General features: G+C 40.4%; 1 protein-coding gene across 3 annotated transcripts in view; it reads left to right on the forward strand.

Moving 5' to 3' along the window:
• SATB1 (SATB homeobox 1) overlaps positions 1-25,184 on the forward strand; it is an 86,576-nt gene that overhangs the window by 26,301 nt on the left and 35,091 nt on the right. For all 3 annotated transcript variants that reach the window (XM_067561946.1, XM_067561947.1, XM_067561948.1), the window contains exons 6-8: positions 3,545-3,656; positions 6,622-7,076; positions 15,575-15,787. In XM_067561946.1, the coding sequence (XP_067418047.1) occupies positions 3,545-3,656; positions 6,622-7,076; positions 15,575-15,787 (780 nt within the window). The remainder of the gene's footprint in view (positions 1-3,544; positions 3,657-6,621; positions 7,077-15,574; positions 15,788-25,184) is intronic.

Consider the following 25,184-nt stretch of genomic DNA (forward strand, 5'->3'; position numbering starts at 1 on the left):
TTCTTCCCAGAGAATACCTATGGTGGTTACTGAAATGACCAGACAAAATTCCTTCTATTGCCTAGCAAAGCACATCATATATTGGCCTGCAACATCTTAATGTAAAAGGTGACTGATGACCGTGGCAATTTTTTTCAAAACAATGGACATATAAAAAACATACTTTTTAGAGAGTGCTTGAAACTTCTTGAAGAAAAGATCATGCCTATTTATCAAATCTATGATATTTAACCTCTTGTGGGGATGAGATTCATTTTTGAAAACTACCTTCTAGGGAAACCTAAGCTGTACTTGAGAACAAATTCTAGCCCTATTCCAACAAAGTTACAGAAGACCTAATTGTAAATAGTATATCTGGCGAAAAAATAGAAAACTCAGGCTGTGGCAGATGGTATCATTCAAAAGTAGTGGAGTTTCTGTCAAGGTGGCACCATTTCAGATCAGATCTTCATCATATTCTCAAAACAGAACAGCAAGTTCTGTACATGTACTTGTAGGAAGTGTGTATGTGTGAGAGAGATTTTGGATCCTAAAGCAACTTGGTCCGAAGGATAAGGTTATAGGAAGTACTCTAAGATTTTGAGATCTATGGCCAACTTATACAGTTTATCAATTTTCTTTCACAGAAAGTGTGAAAGCTGTGGCCAGATCATGGGTGAGTACTGTGATGCATTTGAATGTCTGAGATTTATTCAGGCTGCACATTGTGCTAGCTCATCTTCCCTGTTCTTGGGAAGTATCTACAGCGATAGCATACATAAGGTAAATCTGGATAAGGAACCAGTACCAGGTATATCTGGATAAGGAACCATGGTACAGTAAAGTATAACACTTGTGGACTAATTTGATGGAGGGAGGAGTACAAGCCACCAACAAAGAGTTAGAGGGCTTTTTGCCTGTAGTGTGTCCTGTGGCTGAGAACGAGACAGCTCATTATGCTCAAGATCAAGAATGGGGTTCCGTCAAGAATGTTGGGAATATTTTCAAGACATAGATACACACCATGAGCTTCTGAAAACAGTGATACAGACAGATCAATAATAGAAATAGTGAAGAAAAGATTTGGTGAAGGTACTTTCTGAATTAACGAGATATTAACATTTTACTAGACTTGTAAAACTGTTGCCTTTAATGAATTAGCAAATGAACTACAGTAGTTTGCATATTTGTGTGAAATGTTCTTAAAGAGTGCAGTGTTAGAGGGACTTTCAGACTGGGAATACTTTAGATACAATTACTTTATATGCGTCTTTCACTATTTCCATTGCCACTCTTGCTAATTCTCAGATATGTGGGGTGAAATCATGGTCCTATTGAAGTCCGTAGGAGTTTTACCATTGACTTCAAAGGGACCAGGGCTTTACCCATGTTGTTTACACAAGGGTTTCACTCAGCCAATCTGTTCCTCCTGTTTGGCCCTACAGTGAAGTCACAGTGCTGAACGGATGATATCATATTTCTTTGGTAACTGACTGTGATGTCATAAACAGAGGATTATAACTTCATTGGGAGATGAAGGGGAATGATATTTGAGTGGAGACGAGGACAGGAAATCTTAGGCAGACATCTTTAATAATAGCAGGAGGCACACTGAAAATTACTACTAATGACTTTTTCATACTTAGTTATCCTGTCCTAGCAAAAAAGATGAGAGATCAGAGATGGGCAAGATTTTCAAAAATTAAACTCTAAATTGCACCAGCCAAATATGCATGTGTGTACACATGCACACACATGCACAGAGTTAACTGTGTGGACCAAGTGGGTTGTGCAGTTACCCATTTTGCACAGAGGCAGGTTTTGTATGCACAATAACCTGTTCATTCATTCATATGTTTCACAGATGCAACTCATGGGGTTTGTGGGGGTGGGGGGAGTTGATGTGCATCAGCTGTCCATATGGGAATCTAAACCATATTTTTATTAGTATCAGACATCAGTGATATTGTCCGTGTGCTGGAAATAGAATTTGAATTCAGATAAGCTTCGTTCAGATAATTCAGGCTGTAGTTAGTGATCTGTCAAGATTTACTTTTTTTATACTGTTTAATAGACTTCTAGTTCATTTGAAAAACACTGGTTAATGTAAAGGAATAGTAAGCACTTAGACTATATTTTTGATGGTTTATGAAAACACATGAAGATGACTATAAAGTAGTAACCCTCTGGTACCTTCATTACAAAGCTTCTGTAACAGGATATCCATGTTTTGCCTTAGTAACATAGTATACCCTGTCAGCACAACTGTTTTGGAATCCAAGAAATTCACGTTACTGACCAGCATTTTATAAAACAAATGTTTATAATGGACTCTAGTAGAATCAATAATCAAGATAACACAGTGTTAGATCAGGAATAGTTTGTAACAGACTTGAAGTAATATTTACTGCCTTTGTCCCCAAACTGTCTTTGCTAATGGTTATTACAATTCATATAACAAAGGCCCCATGCTGTACGTTGATTTCACCATAGCACAAATATAATGAAATGTTACAGGCAGGCTAGCAAACGAAACTTAATAATCAGGGCTTTGTCTTTTAGCATGTCATTGTGTTCTAAATATGCTGGACAATTCCTTTAGTTAAGCTAATAGTAGTTATTTTCCACATTAAATGCTATTGAAATTCATCAGTCTATTGGAATTGTACTCACTGATTTTTGATGATCACACATCCTATCGCAAAAATATATTGCCTATATTGAGTGTAATTTTTAACTTGAAACAGTGCATCATTGTGCAAATCATAATCTGGATGGATTTGTGAGATAGCATGTTGTTGAAAGGTTTTATAATTTATTTTAGTTTGGTTAAAATTTGGCACCTCTTTCAGACTAACCAGCTTATTTCTCAAGATATCTTCACATTTAATAGTTTTTAAATATCTGATATCTTTAGTATATTTTACAACAATCTGCAATCTTAGAATTAGTCACTTAATAGCACTATACCTTGAGAAACAAACTCTCATTGTCATCTTCATCTCTAAGTTGTTCCCTGTGAACAGTTTGCTTGGTTGAGATGAGTGTGTCCAGTCTTGTGCAGCATTGCCATAATCCACTCTTCTGAAACCTAGAAGACCTCATTCTAGATTAAATTTGGTCCCATGATTCTCTGGGTTCTGGGCTGCATACCAGTGACATGAAAGGAATGGGCATATCCGCAGCAGTGTTGCATGGACCTAGGATGGGTCAATTGCAATCAAAACCAGTAAAAGTTCTAATAAATAATACTTTCTGGATTTCAAATTTTAGTTCTTAATCTGTTGAAACAACACCATCTCTGCTGGTCTAAGATTCTTAGAGTTGATAACTTTATTCTTTTCTCAGTGGATTTGTTTTTTGTTCCCATTTGCAATGTATTTGGTATATGATTTTAAGCTTGATTAATGGATTTCAAAAGTTGAAGCTCTGGGCTAAAGGATTAAAAATGCAATATGATGCTCAGACTCTAAAAATATTATGGTTTCAACAGTTGAAATAATTTCTGTTTCTCAATTTGTGCTGCTATGTGTTACAGATGATTTTTCCCCCCCTTTTCATGCAGAGTATGATTTCTTCCATTGTGAACAGCACTTACTATGCAAATGTCTCAGCAGCAAAATGTCAGGAATTTGGAAGGTGGTATAAACATTTCAAGAAGGCAAAAGATATGATGGGTAAGCAAAAAAGTTGCAGTGGTGATAGCGTTATAGCATTACATGTATGTCAAGGTCTTTTACAGTCCTGTAGGAAGCTAGAGCTCTTCAAGACCAATGTAGCATGGATTTTTATGAGGGTGTGGGGAGTACATATATAATCAGAATTAATTTCAGTAAATATTTGTTATTAAACTAGCCAAACTGATTTTGTTTGTCTGACATGTGGGAAATTGGAATAAGATATAAAATTGTCATTTTGTAAATCTGAGATTTACCACAGCCTAGAATAATTTTTTAAAAAAGCAAGGGGAAAAAAAAGCTTTAGACTGAACTATTGTGATTTTTTTTCCTATAATGGCTAAATTATATTTAAAGAAACAAGTCTGTAGTTACTGTAACAAATTCTAGTCAGGTCTCCATCACTCTCCTCCTACAAGAAACTTATGAATTAACAAAAGAACTGTATCTTGCTGTGACTTCTGGGGAAGTAACTTCAATTCATTAGGACAAGGTCCTTGTTATAACTGTTAGGACAAGTTTTTGCTGATTATAGTAAGGCTATAGTGTGCATGTGTATTATAGGATTATAATAAATTAGTTGGTGGGGTATATTAATTTTTAATGTACTTATAAATGTCTTTCACAGTTTGTTTTTTAAATCAATTAATATACATTTGGGCATTTTACATCAGCTTTTACATAATAATTTTCAAACATTTTTAGGAATGAAGAAATGGAGTCTAATTGGGTCTGAATTTTGAGCATGTTCTAGCTTTTTGTATTTAAAGCAAAATCATTCATCTACCAAAACAGGTTACTTGCCTTTTATAGCTTAAGGCAGTAATGAAGACAATGCATCACTTTTGTGGTAATTGCTTGAATTACTGTTCCAAGTGAATGGCACACTTGGGTTGATCTCTGCTTTCAGTTAGTGAAAACAGAAGGCTGCTTTCCTTAAACTTGTTTGTAGCTTCTGTGTAACATTAATTTCAGCAGTGTCAGATTTTTCTGTAAGTGTAAAGTCTGAAGCTGTATTGCCCCTCCCGAGGACTGTGTTCAGGCCTATTCCAAAGCCCACTGAGATCTATGGAAAAACTTGCACTGATGTCAATGGGCCAGATCCTTGTGCTGATCTCCCAACCACGCAGAAGGGGGCTTGGCCATCTCCATCACACCACTCCCTCCTTTATCTTCCCCCAACAGGATCTTGCTGTGAGTGCTGGGTCTGCAAAGGGAAAGGGATTGAAGAGCATGCAAGCCAGGGTAATGAGAATCCCATTATCTGAAATGGTTACACAGCCACAAACTCCGCACTACGTCTCCCCAAGAATTCCAGGAGCTGCTGAAACTAGTGGGGGGCTCCAATGAAGCATTATGACAAGAAGCTGTGGGTCCTTACCAGAGTTTGGAAGCAGGGGACCCCTGTGTAGAAGAACCCCTACTTTACTCCACCTTTGACAGGACAGCATGAGGGGAATCTGTGTGAGGGAATCATGTACAGATTTCTTCCTATAGACCCCCCTCTGGTAGGAGGGTGATCTGCTGAATTATTGTTAATGAGGAACTTTAATTATTGTGAAAATCATAGATATGTTTTCTCCCTTCTCATAAACTTGGATTTGTTTCTTACACTGATATTTTTATTTTTTGCCATTTTAGGAATATTGCCAGTAAATGAAACACATTTGAATAAAGATCTATTCTAAATAAACCTGGCCTAAAGGAGCCTTGCCTTATCAAAGTTGGTCAAAAGTCTAAGATTGGGGGGGAGAGACTGTTAATAAACCTAAAGGAGCCTTACTGGAACCTGGACTGTTCCAGAGCTATGTATGTATGCTGCTCAGTTGCAAGGGAGTCTAAATTACCCATGGAGGAGCTGGGAGTTAGAATAAAAGGTTTGATTAGCCCAGACAGAGGAAGTGTCTGTGAGTGAGAGAGGAGGGAAGGTGCCAGTTTAAAAAAAAAAAAAAAAAAAAAAAAAAAAAAAAAGTTTGGCTGCGCTTCAAGCCACTGAAATAATGACACATGGGAAGCTATAAGATAAATCAGCTTGTCCCTCTTCCCTACCCCACTCCCACACACATCCAGATCCTTGGCCATGGCTGAAGAGCAGCTCGGGAGTGAGGAAGAGAAAGGTGGCCTTTGTCCAATCCTGGTACTGCTCTGTGCCAATATAATCCCACAATATAACGTAAATTATTCTAATTTCTAACAGGCCATAGTGTTGATACAGCAACCAGGAATTAGCAGGGTACAGGGATGTCTAGACTGTTTGCCCTTCTCCTTCCCATCTGGGAACTGTAGGTATAATAGGGAAAACTGCAAGAGTTAAAGTTTGTGAGTGCAACACAAGCAGCCGGTGGGTCTATGTGCCAGACTGAGGCTGCTCCCCAGTAACAGGCATCCTAGGTTTTGCACGCCTGCACCCGGAGTCGTGCACACACATGCTTACAGAGGGGCCTCTCTGGGTTCCTGTTGAGCTGGGTAGCACTGCTCCCCATTCCCTTTTTTGTCGTCCTTTTCTTTATCTGGTTCTTGCTTCCTGGCTTTGGGCCCTTGTTTATTGACAATGCTTTAGAGTTTAGACCCATATAAATGTGTATCTTCACTGCAACCATGGCTTTTATTTTTTTAATTGGGTGGCTGTGACATTCCCCTTGTCCGTACCTTCAGGAAAGGATCCTCCCTGACCATATTTGGACCAGATGAGACAGGGTTTTATGGAATCCCAACTAGTTCATCCTGGGGTGTGGGAAGGTGTATTCGTTCTTCTTCTTTTTAATGCACTGCATCATCCTTGGAAGGCAAGAGATGTCCAGGAATGGTGTTATGAAGCTTATTATGTGATTTACAATTCAGTAAGCTGGAGCCTAAATGAAGTGGCCTTCAGCTAGAAAGCTCTTATGAAGAGCATCACATTTACTAATTTTCAATTCATCTGTAGGGGTATTTTGTCTAACTAAAAATTTCTTTTCCATTCTAGTTGACATGGACAGCCTTTCTGAACTATCCCAGCAAGGTGCCAACCACATCAACTTTGGTCAGCAGCCAGTCCCAGGGAACACAGCCGAACAGCCTCCATCCCCTGTTCAGCTTTCTCATAGCAGTCAGCCATCGGTTCGGACCCCACTTCCAAACCTGCACCCTGGACTTGTATCTACTCCTATTAGCCCTCAGTTGGTAAATCAGCAGCTAGTAATGGCCCAGCTGCTGAACCAGCAGTATGCAGTGAACAGACTTCTAGCCCAGCAGTCCTTAAATCAACAGTACTTGAACCACCCTCCTCCTGTCAGTAGATCCATGAACAAGCCGTTGGAGCAGCAGGTCTCAACCAATACAGAGGTGTCTTCCGAAATCTACCAGTGGGTGCGTGATGAATTGAAACGAGCAGGAATCTCACAGGCAGTATTTGCACGTGTGGCTTTTAACAGAACTCAGGTCAGACTTTTATTTTAAATGCAAGATTCTGTTCTTTTCAGTACTTGCCACTCTTTCTATCTCCTCCCTACCTTCCTCCTATGAAGGCGCCATCTATGCTGGCTTGCGCTAGTATGTCTAAGTTGACATGGTAGATAAACCTTAAGTTATCCACAGTTTGTAGAAATTCTCACCATTCTTAAACAGCTTTAATTGTTCCTCTCTGATTCTAGCTGCTGTTCTTGGATGTGTAGTAATTTCCATGAGGAGAGAAACATAGCAGTTCTACCCAGAGCCAAGCTGAATCCACTCACCGAATCCCTTTCTATGTTGTAAAGATGCAGCTGTGCAATTAACGCTGTCTCTGTCTCACATCATGCATATGTGTATGCTGAATAAACTAACCGCAACACAGTGCGGACTGTGCTGTTCCATATCCCAAATGTATTCTCAAACTCTGTTTTATCATTAGCTATACTTAGCCTCCACGGCACCCAACTGGCTGTTACTATTTTCTTTTCCTTTTAAGATTTGTTCTGTGCCTACTAACAAAATGTTAAACACACCTCAACTAAAACCCAAATACATTTTTATGTATCTATTTGGCTTTTCCATTTTTAGATCTCCCACTCTTTCCATATATGTATCTACTTCTTTAAATTCAATTTCGTATTAAAACATTTATTCTTCTGATTAGCAGTGTCCAAACCAAAGTGTATACTGCAGCTGTCAAATGCAGTAAAAAAACTGTAGCGCTAGCAAAGCTGATACAATACTAAAATGTGTTCGCTTTTTACACTTGATTTAGAAGCTAATCCTGCTATAACTTCTTATATAGGATTTTAACAGTGTCATGCCACATGAAATTTAATGAAGACACACTAAGAAAGGAATGTCTATATCAAATAAGCATAAGGAAAAAAATAAAAATAATAATTTTTAACTTAGGATGAAATATGTTTCTTAATATGAAGTATGATGATAAAATTAAACTGGCTTGGGATTCTGAACTTTTAAAACTTAGTGAGAAAGTATCTGACCAGTGTGGAATTGTACTTTACTTAGAACATAATTGTTCATTTCTTGAAACTTTTTTATTTAACTTTCCTTCTTGTATAATTTAAGAAGGAAAAAGACATTACATTTTAAATTCACTAATGTTAGGTTTGTATCAACACACCGTTTCCCATCACTCTGAATGACGGAAAAAACCTCTCCTTTATCTGAGATAAAATATAGCTTCTATGTTGTATGTTGTAATTTCTGTATAAGGTTGTAGTTTTTCTTAAACATGAATCCTTAGCAATAGTTGAGCTTTTTCAGATTGGGTCCTTTACACATTATTTCAGTGAAACTAATGTATGCGAGTAGGATTAGGCTATATGTCAGTTCAGGTGTGCATAAATACATGTATGTCTGTCTGTTTTTTGTTGTTGTTTTGCTTAACCCACTTGCAATATTTAACATTTCTGATTATCAGCACTATTTCCTATTGAAATAAATAGCTTCCAGTTACGATGGCCTGGAGCTACCATCTTGCTTAAAATGTAAACTTGAGCAAATAGTTCAAAGGATAATTTTAGTAGATTTTTGACTCTCTGTTTGAATCATGCGTGAGCAGCTTGAAACCTCCACTGCTCAAAAATAACTTATTTGTATTGCAAAATTTGCTAGCTAATTTTTGCACACAATTTTTGGTCTGTAGCTTGCACATGAACAGTTCATTCTGAGTATTTGATATTTGAAATTCCAGTTGGGATTGGTTAATTTTGATTGAATGCCTACCTCATAAAGTACAGTATAATTCTGTTTTGTGACTGGATTTGTGTAATCTTAGAATTCAGTTTCCAGTGCAAATATTCACACAAATTAGGAATTTGTTTGTTTAAAATCACTGTTTCCAGAAACATTGTCAATGAACGCAGTAGGATATACTCAGAAGATGAGTCCAAAATAGGAGAAAATACCATCAAAATGAACCTGTTTAAAAAGCCATCCCCAACATTCACCCAGCTTTGCTTGAGTGAACAAACAGTAGTTGCCCTTAAAATTTTTCACATTGCCATAGCTAATTAATTAATTACTTGCCATTACATTACCTGTGTATTTGCAGTATTCATGGTATTTGATATAGTAAAGGTAGGGAACAAGATAGAAATAGTGCAGATACTTGAGGGAACCTTAGGCCCCACTCTTTCAGAGAGACATGCAAGTCTTACCTTGTGCCCCTGTGAAGCCCCATTGAAATCAATGGTGCTCCACACATATACATTCATCTGTTTGCAAGACTGGAGGTATGTCTATACTGACAGCGGCAAAGTCGCCACCGTCAGATCGATCTATCTGGATCAATTGAGCGGTCAGTGAAGACCCACTCAATCGATCCAGAAGTCGACGCTGGTAAACCACCCCCTTAAGTGGCGTAGCATAGTGCAGTGCAGTGAAGACGCTGCGCAGAAGGAAAGCACAGCAGTCGACGGGAGTTACACAAGCTACTATGTGTAAGGCCAAATTTTATAGATAAGCATATTTATTTTTGTAGTGAATTTATTCAAAATATACTGCCTTTAACTAGACTTAGAAGAACTTTAACGATGATGTATTACGTCTTTTAGAAGTTATTTCTGAATATAATGTATGTACAATACATAGTACAATGTAAATGAAATATTCATTATTTTTCATTAGTGCAAAGTAAAAATGTTTATTTAAATTCAGCTACTATATTCTGAGATAAAAAGTAACCTAGGCTTAATTCTGACATTTTAAAAAACTGTCATAGGTATATTTGAGCCTTGTTCTGAAAGTGTTCGGGGACCATATCGTGCCATCAGTTTTTAAGCAGAAGACTTCACTGAAATCAGTGAGGAGTTCTGCATAAAAACTGACGGTATGATGTGCCAGAGGAGGGAAGAGACTTGATTTTCATTATAGAAATTTAAAAAGGAAATGATTTATACACAGAGTAATGCAGCATAACAGTCCTGCATTCAAGACAGACTTCAGTTTTGGTTAAACTTGCTGCTGTAGGTGTCAGCATTTCTTATCTTACAGACTTTAACTCTGTCAGTATTACATGTGATACTGATGTAAATATGCTTTAGGAAAAAAGAAATTCCCAAGTACTTGACTGGTTGGTCAACACTTGGCTCCATTTTTCATGGGATTTTTCTTTCAGGAAAAAATTCTTCTGAGACTCAAACTTCTTATGCTTAGTCCTAGCCTATTGAGAGAGGAATTTGGTAAAATTACATTTGCTAGTTTTTTGGGTTGTTTTTTTTTTTTTTTAAACACTATCTGAACATTATTTTTAGATGATAGTGTTGGGATGTTTTTACATACAGAAATTGACAAGATGCTTTTAATTTTCTCTTGGATAATTAAACACAATTTCTTTTTCAAACTTCAAAGTTGGTAAAAATATGTAGTTCTTGGCCAAAAATATGTATTCCTAACTAAGTTTAAAAAGAGAATCGTTGAGAAAGCTATAACTGAGTGAAAATTAGCATACCTTGCATATGTAGTGCATCATTTGCCTTACTGATTCTAAGTAGCCTTAGAGAGTGGACCCCCCCCTCCCCGAACATTCCCAGTTATCTTGTAAGGTGGACTTCAGTGCACAGGAGGTCTAAGGTTCTAGTGATTGTGTTGCTAAGATCCCCTGTGAAGGGAATGTGAAAAAGAAGCCTTTGTCATTCCAGTTCAGTGACTGAGAAGGAGGTGGATTCTGTCCACATGGCCCCTGTTTGTAGTGCCCTATGCTAAGTTCATTTAGTCAAGATTTGTGTGAATTTCACCCTGAGTGTGGCTAGCCAGATGTAGGCACCCATGTGTGTGCACACTTACATGGATAACCACACAAAAATAAACCAAGCTGTGTTTCAATCACGAGCTGTAAATGAATGGATTGTTTTTATTCAGACTTTTTCCCCCCACTAAATTCAGTGTATCATGCAAATAACACATTTGTTTAGTACTTGAAACATCCCATTGAAATATATAGGCTGGGTCCAATCCCTCACTAACCACAGCAGAGGAGGGTGAAATGAAGAGGAGCCAGCCATTTGTGGTTCCATGAACCTTGCAGGGGTGGAGTAGTTTAGAGAAGTCTTAGGTCTACAATAGTCATAAGGGGCTACACACTAGCTAGGGATTGCTGGATTGCAGTGCACTTCAGCCATGCCCTGTATGCTGGGGTCTAGGAGAAAGAATGGCACACGGTAGCTGCACAGGCATTACTCCACCTCTATATGGACGGGAGGCTTTCTCCTTTTCAGAAGTGCATCCGCCCAAGGGCAAACACATGTAGTAAATGCTAAGAGTCAGTGCACAATTATTTCAATAGTCTTATTTAAAAATATTGCACACAAAAAAAAAAGAAGCAATGTTTGCAGTGCTAAACACACACAAGTTGATCAAGTCAAAGGTTAGGTTCCCATAAACAAGCCTGACACATTTTGCTTTAAGACATATGTTGAACCCTGTGCATAGTACAGCAATCAAAACTATATTCATTTCAAGCAAGGAGCTATTAGTCATGGTTGTGGTTCAAACCATAATTTTGGATTGCCGTTTTGTTTATATACACTTTCAGCAATAACATGTTGCATAAACTCAGGTTTTGTTGTACCAAGGTGACTGCAAGCACATTGTTCTCACCTATCAAAACTCTTTGCATAAAAAGAGAGACTTGCTTCGCTGCTTTTGCCATGTCTGAATGTAGATATTTTCTTTTTTCCAAACAGAAAGTGACTATTTTTGATTTCATGATTTCTGAACATAACTGAATGTTTTCGATGGATACCTTCTCTTCCTCTCTTCCATTTGACCCATGTAGATTTTGTTTAAAATATCAGCTTTCATATACATCTTTCATTCATTTATGCCTCTTACTTTTAAATAGTAAAGTACAATCAAAAATATGTGAAAGCTTCTGGATATTTAAGACTATGCACATACTAATTCTGGGCAATTACTGTTTTAAAGCAAGAACATTTGGGTGTAGTAAAGTGCAGACTATCATTTTAAAACAGAATCTCGAGTTTACACTGATCACCTTGCTAAGCTTTTTTCTTTTTTCATTTTGTCTTTGGCACACTTTATTTTCCAGTAAAATGAAGAATGAAGATGGATTATTCAAAATTGATAACAGTAATGGACCATCATGTAATGTTTTATTGAATTTGAGTTCTGTAAATTATGTGGTGGAGGGAAATTTGCCTGCTTAAGTATAACAGAAATTGCCACTGTGTTCATATAATTCTTCATAGTGTAATTTAAGAAAAAGCACACTATCCATATCACTATTGAATAAAAGGTAAAAAGGTGCTATTACACTATCATGACAGCTCTCCTCTTGCTACTAAGCGACATAGATAAATGTGTCTGCTTATAACTTACTTGGCAGGAATCCAAACTTGTGGGTGGAGCTTGCAAATAATCCTCCACCTGGACATGTGATTTAAGCACACTGTAATGGAGACAGATAGCATTCAAGGATGTTCTGCATATTTTGGGGAGTTTTCAGCAAATCACATTTTTTTTCTGGCAGCTTTGAAGTTATGTGATGCTGATAAAAATCTATTTGAATCAGTGATTATGTTCAAAGAGGAGACAAACTGGGGGCCAGACAGGCAATGTTTTTGTTCATATTGGCAGACACTTTCATTTATCTCCCATTTTAAAGAATTCATAATTAGCTTTTGAAAGCACTGATAATATTTATTGAACATTTTTGTGTAATTACTAATGAATTATACTTGTGATGACTTGTAAACTTTTTTTTTTAAGTGAGGCTTGGTGGTATCTTAAGAAAATTCATCTCGACTGTAGGGGGGAAAAATGGGGCTTTCTGGCTGACAGATTTCAGTTGAACATGCAAAACTGCATTTAGTCTTCATGCAGCCTGAAGTATAATATCAGGAGAGCACATTACAAAGCGTATCTTGGCAAATCACTTTAAATCTGGTTATAAGTGGATGGTAAATCTGTCGGTGTCAGTATTAGACAGGGTGCTAGGTTTGATGTACAGTATGCTCACTGGGATTTACCTGTTTATATTTTGTCATATAGTTTTTAGCTGAATTTTAGTGCTCAGAAAACTGAAGGACTAGAGTAGTACCAGCTAAAGCAATGTATTGCAGACAGGTACTGCTGCAGTACTTCCCCCAGTTCTGTTGATGCACCTTGTTCAGTCACCTCTATTCATGTATGTATTGGAACTTTCAGTCTCGCGTCATTAGAAACACCCCTCCCCCCCATGTCAACTTAGTGTTTTCAGAGCTCATGCTGAAGGATAGTTAAAACTTTTGCGAATATAATAATGTTGATTAGGGGTGTGGTGTTTTAATAACATTTCTGTACCAGCAAACGCCCTAGAGTAGTTTATACCAGCAAAAAAGTCTTTTTACCAGTATAGTTGCACACTCTTTTGCCATTTTTAGCTGTCTGTCCTGGGAGAGTTTGCCAATTTATAGCTATACCAAGAAACCTTTTCTATTGTAAACTAGGCCTAAGACCTGCTGTTTTGTCATCCATATCTCTTCATAAGTTGCATCTTCTCCAGTCAAATATCCCCTTGTTGATAGTGGTTGTCAGCAAGCACTTCCTGCCCCCAGCTAATTAACTGATGTTATAAATACTTTGCTTTTTATGCTGTGTGTATTCCTTTCGACACTGCTACAGAAAACACATTTGAGATCATATTCCAGCCCATCTCTCTCACTTTCTATAATTCTGCTGAAAATGGTTTTGTCTACTCTACAAATAGCAGTTAAGCTTTTCTGAACAATTATTGGAGAATTAAAGGAACCCATTGCCAACTATTCTTAACACTGGGTCATTTTTCTAGCATCTAGAAATCTAGTAAATTGGTAGATAAGAATGTTCAACTGTCATATTTGCCAAAAGTATGTATGTTTCAGCTCCAAACATAAAAAAAGACTAATTTCCTGTCCTCCCCATAAAACCTCTGCTTGTAACTCAACTATTGTGGATTGGTTCACTTCCTGAGTAGAAACTGCCAAATTATGCACCAGATTATCCCCACTTGCAAGAAAGCCCATGGGAGAAGTGGGGCAGGAATGAAGAAAATTCCATGGGGTTTGTCCTCCAAATTATTCCGTGTGGTTGGGACTCTAGTTGAAAGTTTGCATTTGCCTCTTCCCCATCCCCACGTCTCCTGGATAACTGGGGGTTTGGCCACCATTTCCCATGAATCATGGAGATGCAACAGAGGAACAGGCAATTATCAAGATGCACAGCCATTCTCTGCTCCAACCTCTCGTCTTCTGTGGTTCTGCACAGCCTCCTCTTTCCCCTCACCCACCCAACCCAATCTGCCAGAAGCTTGCTTGCAGTGCTGTTATGGGACTCCTCAATCAGCATCTGCTGAGCCTAGGATCTTTAAAGGTCTTATCCTCTTCATAGAGGGCTTCTCTACTTTCTTTGCTTTACTGACATCAGCATGCTCTATAGCGTTGATAGGAACATGATACCCAAGACAAGACAGCTCCTCCTACCCTTGTTTTAGAAGAATGGATAACTTCACTTTAGACTAACTTTCTCTGTTTTTATTGTCTATATTTCCTGGGGTTTTTTTTCCTCCCATTCTCAAGTAAAAATGTCATGTGTTGCAAACCATTCTCATCCCAGACAGCTGCTAAAACATAACAAGTATCACCAGTTTCCTTTCTTCTTACTCCCAATACATATACTATGTCATACAGTAGCTTAAGCAACTACTTAACAACCCCACATACTTCCACACTGACCTAGACTCCTTGGGTGCCAAAACATTTACCAATGTATACCCTTCTATACAATTCTAAAGAGGCTAGGTGTGCTGGGTTTTGGCTTCCTAAGTGCAACAGCTGTTGCAAACAGTGCATTTTGTCAGTGTAATTTCTTTCATATTCTATTTGGTATTGATTATGATTATTCCTTTAGTTATTTCGGGGGAGGGGTGTGAATGCTGACACATAATAAATATGAGCCTTAATCAATTAAGTAGTACTTTAGGAGTGTTATCTGTTAATCCACTCAGATTAGTTTTCAGATATCACTTATTTTCAAAGTGCTGCTTGAGTTTCAAGAAATAGCTTTCCATTGCTACAGATTGAACTGATGCTTTGCTGCTGTCTTTGTCTACCCGGCATGAGAACTACACAATCTAATGCTGCTGTACTATGTGGATTTCATTTATCCTTAACTTCTTGCAATTGTCTCACTGTGAAAGATTTCATGGCGAGTTAAGTCAGTAAAAGGAAGGAGACCAATTAGGCAGATTCAGTTTATGTTGTATGTAAAGCAGATGCTTAATAAAATTAAGAATACAATTGAGGCTCTCTTCTCCACTACCTAAATTGTCATGAATATATTCCTATGCAGTGTGAATGCCTTTGACTGTTCGTGTTCTAAACATAGTGGAAAAGAAAAAGGAATGATTAGCAAAGGATTTGCAGAGCACATTTTACAAAAGATTGCACAGGCGAACTCTTCAGCGTTCTTTTTCGCTACAGGGCTTGCTCTCAGAAATCCTCCGAAAGGAAGAGGACCCCAAGACCGCCTCGCAGTCTTTACTGGTAAACCTTCGGGCTATGCAGAACTTCTTGCAGCTGCCAGAAGCCGAAAGAGATCGAATTTACCAAGACGAAAGGGAAAGGAGTTTGAATGCAGCCTCTGCTATGGGCCCAGCACCTCTCATAAGCACACCGCCTAGCCGTCCTCCACAAGTAAACCACTTTCTCAGTCTTTCAGATCTGCTCATTGTGCCTTCTTAATGCCCTACTGACGACCTTTATTTAAAAAAAAGAAAAATGCTTCTCAATACAGTTATGTTAAAATCCTAGTCAAATCATTAACTTCACTGCACATCACAAATTAAATTTAGGAAAAATACAATGAACTATTATTTGTTAAAAATCTTTATTTAACATCACAGTAAAAATAGCATATTTTCCCCTCTAACTTTTTAAAATAATTCAGTGTTAGTAATATATTCATAGCTGAAGTATAAATTGGTACCAGTTATTCATCCTGGGTCTGATTTGGTCATGGAATATGCTGGCTTTTGCCTCATTTCTTTTGTAACTATTAGACTGTATTAAACACAACAGCTCAAATAGGTGCTATAAAGAGTTTAGGGGCCAGTCCCACTCCTACTGACTTTAGTGGGAGCAGGAGCAGACCCATATTAGTGTTCTACCTCTGAGCAGGTAGGATTGCCTCGATAAAGACCTGATCATGCAAACACAAAAGATGTGTTCAACTACCTGAAAAATGGGGGGAAATTTCCTCAAAAAATTCATAAAATTCTCCCTTCAGATCAATATTTTGACACTTTCAAACTTTCCAATGCTTTATGTCCACATGGAGTCCCTTCAGTGACTCTTAAGTAGGTATAAGCGTCTTTTCCCATGTATCATTTTGAAAGATTGGAGGCCTTAGGGCGCCAACCTTAAGTCTTAACTCAACCCTCTGTCAAGTGAAACTGCTACTGATTTCTCTGAAATCCAGTGGGACCACTTGCTCAAATAAGTACTCCTCATGTGAGGGTCTGTCAAACTGGACTACAGAGACCTAATTTTGATTTCTTACCAACTGTCAAACAAATGTTGGAAGTCGGTAGTTTTGGGGAGTACAAGGAATACAGGATTGGGCCATAGGAATGCACTGGTTTCTATGCAAAAAGAAAAACTACCTTTGTATTGAAATATTACAAAGAAATATTGCATGTCTGCTGAAATGCCCTGTATTGGTCTGGCTCAGTGTTGTACTACTGCTAGAATAGAGAAACAAAAAAATGTGCACAGCTATACATATATTTGTGGGGAACATAGGCTGTATAGACAAACCAAAATAATTGTATTGAATAGGGCTTTGGATTATGGGAATTCTGTTTGAGTAGATGACTATTGAAAGGCAATAATACCGATCAGGATCATACACACACTGATTGCCATGTGCTGTATACATTTTAAATATAGTACACCTATTGAAGAATATTTTTGTAAAAACTTTAGCTAATGAATACTAAAAATCCTGTTGGGAGGGATGAATAACAAATCATTTGTAGAAAAGGATGGAGCAGAGGTAGCTTTTGATCTGCTGTAATGCATTGCATGAGAGGAAAATTTCTCTAACATAAGGGAACAGACTGTGCTAGTGGTCTATTATTGTTTTTTATTAATGGAGTTTTTAGTCTGTGAAGGCCACTATAGATACCATTAAAGATAAAGGATGTGGGTCTACTTACATAGTAATGTTTTAGTGGAAGAATAGTTAAATACAGGTAACTGTTAGTAACATCTGAATTTGGTTTAATATCCCTGCCTGCCCCCAGAAGTCAAGTAACTCAGAGTTAAGTTAGGAATGGAAAGTCTACCTTATGCCCAGGTAATGCCACACTTGTCTCAAGTTGTCTTGGAACATTTGGTGATCTAAGAAATCAGGTTAACTGCAATACTTATAGGCAGAATGCTAAGTCAAAGAAAGGGTCAGCCTCAATTTTGAATTTTTCAGATTTAAACTCTCAGAAGCAACCTACTGCATTCTAATGAAGCTTTTTTGCATTTGTTTTTCTTAAAAAAAAAAAAAAAAAAAAAAAAAGTTTGATATTTATAATTATGTGCAGACAATACATTCTATAAGTCCAAGGTACCATTAACCACCAAGTTATTCTTATTACCATATTCAATATTTATCTTTGAGTAAGTTACTGAATGCGCTTGCATGTTACTTGTACCGTTGATTCCCACTGGAAAAAAAACACTTAAAATCTGACAGTCCAAAATAGAAGTAGAACACATTATTTAAAAAAAAAAAAAAAAAAAAAAAAGCTACTCCCCCAGATTAATACTTCTTCTATACAATTGATCAGCAGATTGCATTTAGGAAACAATCTTTGTTGTACTACAAAATATACTAGTGTTTTACCAGAGAGAGAGAGAGAGAGATGTGGTCTAGTGATCAAGACAATTGTCTGAATTGTGATTCTGGCTGCTACTAACTTCCTTTTGGATAACTTTCATTCTATGCCTCAGTTTGCCCATCTGTTAAATATACATAGCCATATGGGAATGTCCTGAGTCCTAACTTCAAAAGTGAAAAGTCCTAAATAATCACTACATATTTTTTCCTGTTGAAGGAAATTATCCTGTTGGTTAAACTTAATAGTACAAATTCTATAAATTATAGGAAAAATAATTGATGATAATATTAATGCCAGTATTATGATGCCTCTATTAGATGGATCATAGCAGTGACCTCAATATTTATCAGAAGAATTTCTGTCCACTTTGAGTATTGTTACTGAATAAAACCAAATGAAATAAATAACATCCTAACTACAGCATATTTATAAGAAATTATAGTCTAGCAAAATAAAATTCGCTATATAATGGCAAAGTTAATCTTCTTCTTCATGTGCTTGCTCATGTCCATTCCAACATAGGTGTGTGCTCACCCCGAGCACCACTGCCGGAAAGCTTTTTCCTCAGTGGTATTCATCAGGTCGGCTCTCATGCCCCCTGGAGTCATGCCCTCTAGGATATAGGGCCCTACCCCCTCAGTTCCTTCTTACCGCCCATGATGGTCACTGGAACTTCAGCTCATTCTTGCATTCACCACAAATACTGCTTTCAGTGGACTCCTATTTCTCTACTTGTATATAGTTATTCATATAGTGGTTGTTTCAATTTCTAGTTTAGTAGTTAGTGAGATTAGAGAACCCTGCTTAGGGTCAACCCTTCCCTGGCACTGGGGCATGCCTTGGTCTCCAGGGTTTAAGCCATGTGCATCGTTCCATAAGCTGATGCCTATCGGTGACCCCCATTCTAGCTGCCATAAGTGTTTGGGGGAGTGCCACGTGGAGGAGAGCTGCAGAACCTGTCAGGAAGCCCCACACCAAGATGGACAGGGATCAGAGACAAATTCCTCCTCATGGAGTCAGCTCTTTGTTCCCCCATGCCAACTCAGTTCCAGGCACTTCAACCTTAGTGGAAAGTGCTCTGGTTTCTCTGAGAGAAAGGCAGCATAGTTCAGCCTCTCTGGCACTGAGAAATGACTTTTCTTCCACGTCTCGGGACTCTCGGCAGCATGTTATGTCCGGTGCAGAGGAAGTCTCCTCTTCCACAGGACTCTCGGCCCTTCTCCCGATCACTGGTGCCAAGAAAGAAGCAGAGGAAGACAGGCCGGGGGCATTTCTCAACCCAAAGTCTGCCAGTCAAAGAGATGCCGGGAGAATGCAAGTTATGCTAGCTGATTCGGACACCAGCAGCCTGCATAGGGCCATTGACTCCATTGAGTCCAGCACGGGTGGACTCTCCACCGAGAGAGAGCCATGGGAGTGCAGTCCTAGTATTACCATCCACAACACAGGCGTTTGAGGCAGCGAGGGAGTTATCAGTCCCGGTATCGCCATCCCCCACCATGTGACATTGGTGGCACCACGGATGCAAGAGTAACCACAGCACCAAGACCCCAGATGCCATCAAAAGGGAAACCCTATCATAGTGGGGCAGCACTGGTTTTCTCTCTCCCAGCACTGCTCTCTCGCACCAGTCAGTACCACACCACCATGTTCGCTGAGAAGCAACTCCTCACAGTCGGATTTAAAGACTGTCTTACACCTCCCACAGGAGTTGACACCACTCTTGTTGGCATGACCCAATGGCTGACGTGTGCCAGGGTGTCCCACCAATGGCCTGGCCACCAGCACAGTGGCAGATGCCCATGCAATGGCCTTTTTTGAATCCCGGAGCTTTTTCACAATTCCAAGGGTCACAGTTCAGCAGATCATACTCTGCTGTATCAGAGTGTACAGCTCCCTCACCACTTCCCTTGGTACAGGAAACACATACTGCTACCGAGCATGGTACCAAACTCCAAGACCCAGCACCGCGGGATCCATCCAGTACTGAAGGAGAAGAACAGTGCTCTGTGCTTTACATACTACTACTTTTTCCTCTCCTGATGAGGCAGTGGCAGGACATCTATAGCGCCCTCTCAGGATGATTACAGAATGCACCAGGAGCTCCTCATGAGTGTAGCTCAAAACCTGAGAATCCAAGCAGAGGAGATCTGAGTCCTCCCATGTCCTGGTGGACATTCTAGCATCTTCAGGTCCCTCGCAAGTGGCTTTGCCATTGAATGACACCATCTTAGACCCTATCAGAGCCCTGTGGCAGACTCCAGCATCCCTGCAACCATTAGTGAAGAGGATGGAGAAAAAGTACTTTGTTCCACCTAATGGGTTCAAATTTCTATACACCCATCTTCCTTGGGATTTCATTGGTGGTTTCAGCGGCTAAGGAAGCGGGATGGCAAGGACCTATTCCTAAGGCCAAAGATGCAAACAAAAATTATATCTTTTTGGTAGGTCTATTCCATGGGTGGACTCCAACTCAGGATTGCTAACCAGCAGGCCCTCCTGAACTGCTACGATTTGAACTGTTGGAGCTCAGTGACTAAGTTCAAATAGTTGTTACCACGGAAATCCAGAGCTGAATTCTCGGCATTAGTCAAGACAGGAAGAGTGGTGACGAAGGCATCCCTACAGGTGGCTTTGGACACAGTGGACTCCACAGATTCCAGGCTTCGGCTGTGATTATGAGGAGAAGCTCATGGCTGCAGTCCTCAGGCCTTCCCCAGGAGGTGCAGCAGACGGTGCAGAACCTCCCTTTTGAGGGCATGTCACTCTTTTCAGATCAACTCAAAACTGAAAAGTCTGGAGGACTCCAGGGCCACCTTAAAATCCCACACATTGGCTCAGTCTAAGAAGCATTTTAAGCCCCAACTGTTGCTCCGTTTCTATCTACCTGAGTAGGCAAGACTACAGTAAGAGTTGGGGTAGAAGCTATATACCCAGTCCTCATTGGCCCACATACCTGGCCCCACCAGACAATCATCTGGCTCTAAGCAGGCCTTGGAGGGTATGCTGGAGGACAGTGTACCAGGACAAAATCTGGATCCATCTTCCCCAATTTTTGTGGTCCGGTTATCTGACTTCCATCAGGCATGGGCCCACATTACCTCAGATCACTGGGTGTTATTCATGATAGGAGTGGGATATACCCTTCAGTTCAGTTGTTCTCCTCCTTCCTGCCCTCCCTTCCTCATCCCTCTTCAGGGACCATTCTCACGAGCAGTTTCTAGCCAAGAAGGTGTGGACACTCCTGGAAGTGGGAGCAGTAGAAGAGGTTCCTCCAGAGCAAAGGGGCAGGGGTTTCTACTGCCATCATTTCCTAATCCTGAAGGCCAACAGAGGTCTCAGACCCATCCTAGATCTGTGAAACCTGAACAGATTTATGAAGAAGCTGAAGTTCTGCATGGTCTCCTTAACCTCTGTTATCTCTTCTCTGAATCCAGGGGACTGGTATGCCGCCCTCAACTTAAAGGATGAGTATTTTCATATCTCAATCTTTCAAGGTCACAGAAGATTCCTCCTATGCATTGTGAACCAGGTACACTACCAGTTTACTGTGCTCCCATTTGACCTGCCAGCAGCCCCACTGGTATTCACGAAGTGCATGGCAGTCATCGCAGCTTTCTTGAGAAAGCCAAGGGTTCAGGTCTAATCTTACCTCGATGACTGGCTGATCAGAGGTCAGACCCAGGCTCAGGTGGAAGCAAACAAAGCTAATGCTGTCAATCTTCCAGAAGTTAGGTCTGTTGATAAACATGTAGAAATCAATATTCTCCCCTGTTCAAAGGATAGAATTTATAGGGGTGGTCCTCGACTCAGTCCAGACCAGAACCTTCCTTCTGCAAGCCCAGTTCCAGGCCCTACGTACAATCATAGAGAGCCTCAAGTCATCCCATAACCATGGCAAGAAACTGCCAAAACCTCCTGGGACCACATGGCCTCATGCCCTTACACGGTGAAACATGCAGCTCAGACTTCTTCAGACTTGGCTAGCGTCACTGTACCAGCCAGGCCAGAATCGCTTGGACGTGGCTGTCACACATCCCCCTTCTTTGATCACCACCCTCCTTTGGCGGTTGGACCCAAGAACAGTATGTGCAGGTGTTCCATTCTCGAGACCACAACCAACAATGTCTCCAGTCACCGATGCACAGATGAGTTGGAGGTTCAGAACCCAGGGCCTCTGGTCTTGGGTGGAGCTCTTGCTACACATCAACGTGAGGGAACTCAAAGCGGTGCACCTTGCCTGCCAAATGTTCCAATCCCACCTGGAGGCAAATGGTGTCAGTGCTTACAGACAACATAGCAGTGATGTTCTGTATAAACAAACAGGGTGTAGCATGCTCTTTGCCTGTGGGAATTCTGCACAACCCACTCAATCTACCTTGAAGCCTCCTATTTTCCAGGGGCACAGAACGAGCTAGTGGATTGCCTCAGCAGATCCTTCTCCAGTCACGAGTTATCCTTTCACCCAGACATCATGAAGAACATTTTCCAGAGGTGAGGAGTTCCCCAGATAGACCTATTTTACAATAAGACACAACAGGAAGTGGCTGCAGCTCTGCTCCTTCCTGAATCACAACCTGGGCTTGCTCAGAGATGCGTTTCTCCTCCCTTGAAAGGACCATCTCTTGAAAGGACCCTCCCCATTCCTCTCATACCCAAGCTCCTGCTGAAGGTCAGAGAGAAAGGAATGAGCCTAATCCTGATAGCCCAGGCCTGACCATGTCAACACTGGTTCACCACCCTTCTGCACCTCTCTGTGGAACCACCAATCAGCCTGCCTTTGTTTCCAGATCTGATCTCCCAGGACGACGGTCATTTACGTCACCCAAACCTCAAGTCCCTTCATCTCACGGTCTGGAAGCTCCATGGTGAAACCCTTGGAGCTAGCATGCTTCCGACTGGTTTGAGAAGTTCTTTTAGAGAACAAAGAGCCATCCACTAGAGCTACGTACTTGGCAAAGTAGAAAAGGTTCTCAATCTGGTCAGTGCAGCCACACCGCCTGGCCCCAGTTTTGGCATTTCACTCATACGTGAATGGTCAGTCTATCTTTGCAAACTCAATCTAGTCATTTTCTCAAAGGGCAGGACAGACTGTACCCCAAAGTATGACAACCTGTTACACATTGGGATCTTAACCTGGTATAGTCAAGACTCCTGGGTCCCCCATTCAAGCCCTTGGCAATGTGTTTTCTATTCTACTTGTTCTGGAAGGCGGCCTTCCTGGTGGCCATTACTTTGGCCGGAAGGGTCTCTGTGATTAGGACCCTTACTTCAGAACTTCCATACACGGTATTCTTCAAGGACAAGGTCCAACTGCACCCTCACCCAGCCTTTCTCCTAAAGGTGGTTTCACAATTCCATAGTAACCAGGACCTATTCCTCCCAGTCTTCTATGAAAAACCACGTGTCAAACAGGAGCAAAGATTTCATTCACTACATGTCAGACATGTGCTTGCCTTCTACATAGAAAGGACTAAATCATTTTTGGAAAACTACTCAGCTTTTTGTGGCAGTGACAGACAGGATCCAGTCTCAGCCCCGCGAATCTCATCATGGATCACTTCTTGTATCAGCACATGCTATGACCTGGCAAAGGTCTCCACTCTAGCCTTGACATCACATTCCACAAGGGCACAAGCATCTTCAGCTGCATTTGTGGCACAGGCCCTGATTCAGGACATCTATAGAGTGGCAACGTGCTCGTCAGTCCACACTTCTGCGTCTCACTGTGCCATCACTCAGCAGGCCAGAGACGATGCTGGATTTGGCAGGGCGGTGCTACAGTCTTCTTGTCAGTGAACTCCAAACCCTCCTCCTGCACCTGCTTGGGAGTCACTTCCCTTGGAATGGACACAAGCAAGCACTCGAAGAAGAAAAAATGTTCCATAACTGTTGCTCTTCCCAACCCTCCTCCTGCCCCTGTGAGAGTTAGCCGGCAAGAAGGAACTAAGGGAGCGGCAGGGCCCTATATACTGGTGCTATGAGGGCACAACTCCTGGGGGGGCACGAGAGCCAACCCAACAGATTCCATTGAGGGAAAAACTTTTCGTAGCGGTGCTCGGGGTGAGTACACACCTGCTTTGGAATGGACATGAGCAATACATCTCTAACAACAACAGGTATGGAAGGTTAGTAACCTTTTTTGCTCATTCAGCAATGAACATCTTGGATTATTGTTTAAAGATTAAACAGACCATTTAACCTAACAGCAGACTTACACAACAGCAAACATATTTGATACTAAATGTTAAGACCAATAAGATTTGAAACAATTAAGATATGAAACCATGAAATTGGAAGCTAATATGCCACATATTAAGGTTTATTTTGCAATTGCAAGTTATCTGTTTGGGATGGATATGAAAATAAACATCCTGAAAAGAATCACTCTTGCATTTATTGTGTTGCCAACTGGCGGCCAGACCGCAGAGCAGACTTAACCTTTAGTGGCCAGGCTCATGGGGTGTGTGAATTACACACACGATTGCAAGCAAAAATCAAATGAGGAACCTGGTGGCCTAATGGTAACGCAGCAGCTCACCAAGTACAAACCCTGATGCCTGAGCTAGGAAGAGCTATGCTGAGTTTCTCATTCATACAGCATGCTCACTAATTACTGTTGAGCTAATATATCTGGATTATTTCCACCTTTCTTGAAAAACTGTAAGGAGCTCTTCTGCCTCTTACCTCTGCTCTTCCTCCTCCAATAAACAAACAACCCCTTCCACCCAATACTCAATATCAGACACGTGCAGATTATCTGTGGCCTCTTAAGTTGGGTCAAAGGCTACAGCTGCTATCTGTTGTGTCGGCTGAATGAACCAGAAGAGGCAAAGCACATGTAAGAGTTTGCAATGGAAAGTTGTTCAACTCACCACATCCTGGAGTAGAAGCTTTTGCTCATGCAGGTGCTGATATTAATATTCTCATATTGCAGTAGCACCTAGTGTGACCTCATTGGACTAAGTGTTATACAAACACATAATAAGAGGGTTCATGTCCAGAAGAGTTTGCAATTTAAATAAATAGGACAGACAAAACACAAGAGGGGTGGTGACTTGCTGAAGTTCATAGAACAGCTCCTTGGCAGAGCAGGGGATAGAACCAGGTCGCCTGAGTCCCGGTCTAGTGTCCTGTCTACAGCACTATACTGACTGACCAAAAGAAAGCTCCCTGCTCTATTACTCTTTTTCAGACCT

The sequence above is a fragment of the Emydura macquarii genome, unplaced genomic scaffold, assembly GCF_026122565.2.
Source record: "Emydura macquarii macquarii isolate MOO-44397 ecotype Brisbane River unplaced genomic scaffold, CSIRO-AGI_Emac_v2 contig_2422, whole genome shotgun sequence".
In the NCBI taxonomy this organism is placed as follows: Eukaryota; Metazoa; Chordata; order Testudines; family Chelidae; genus Emydura; species Emydura macquarii.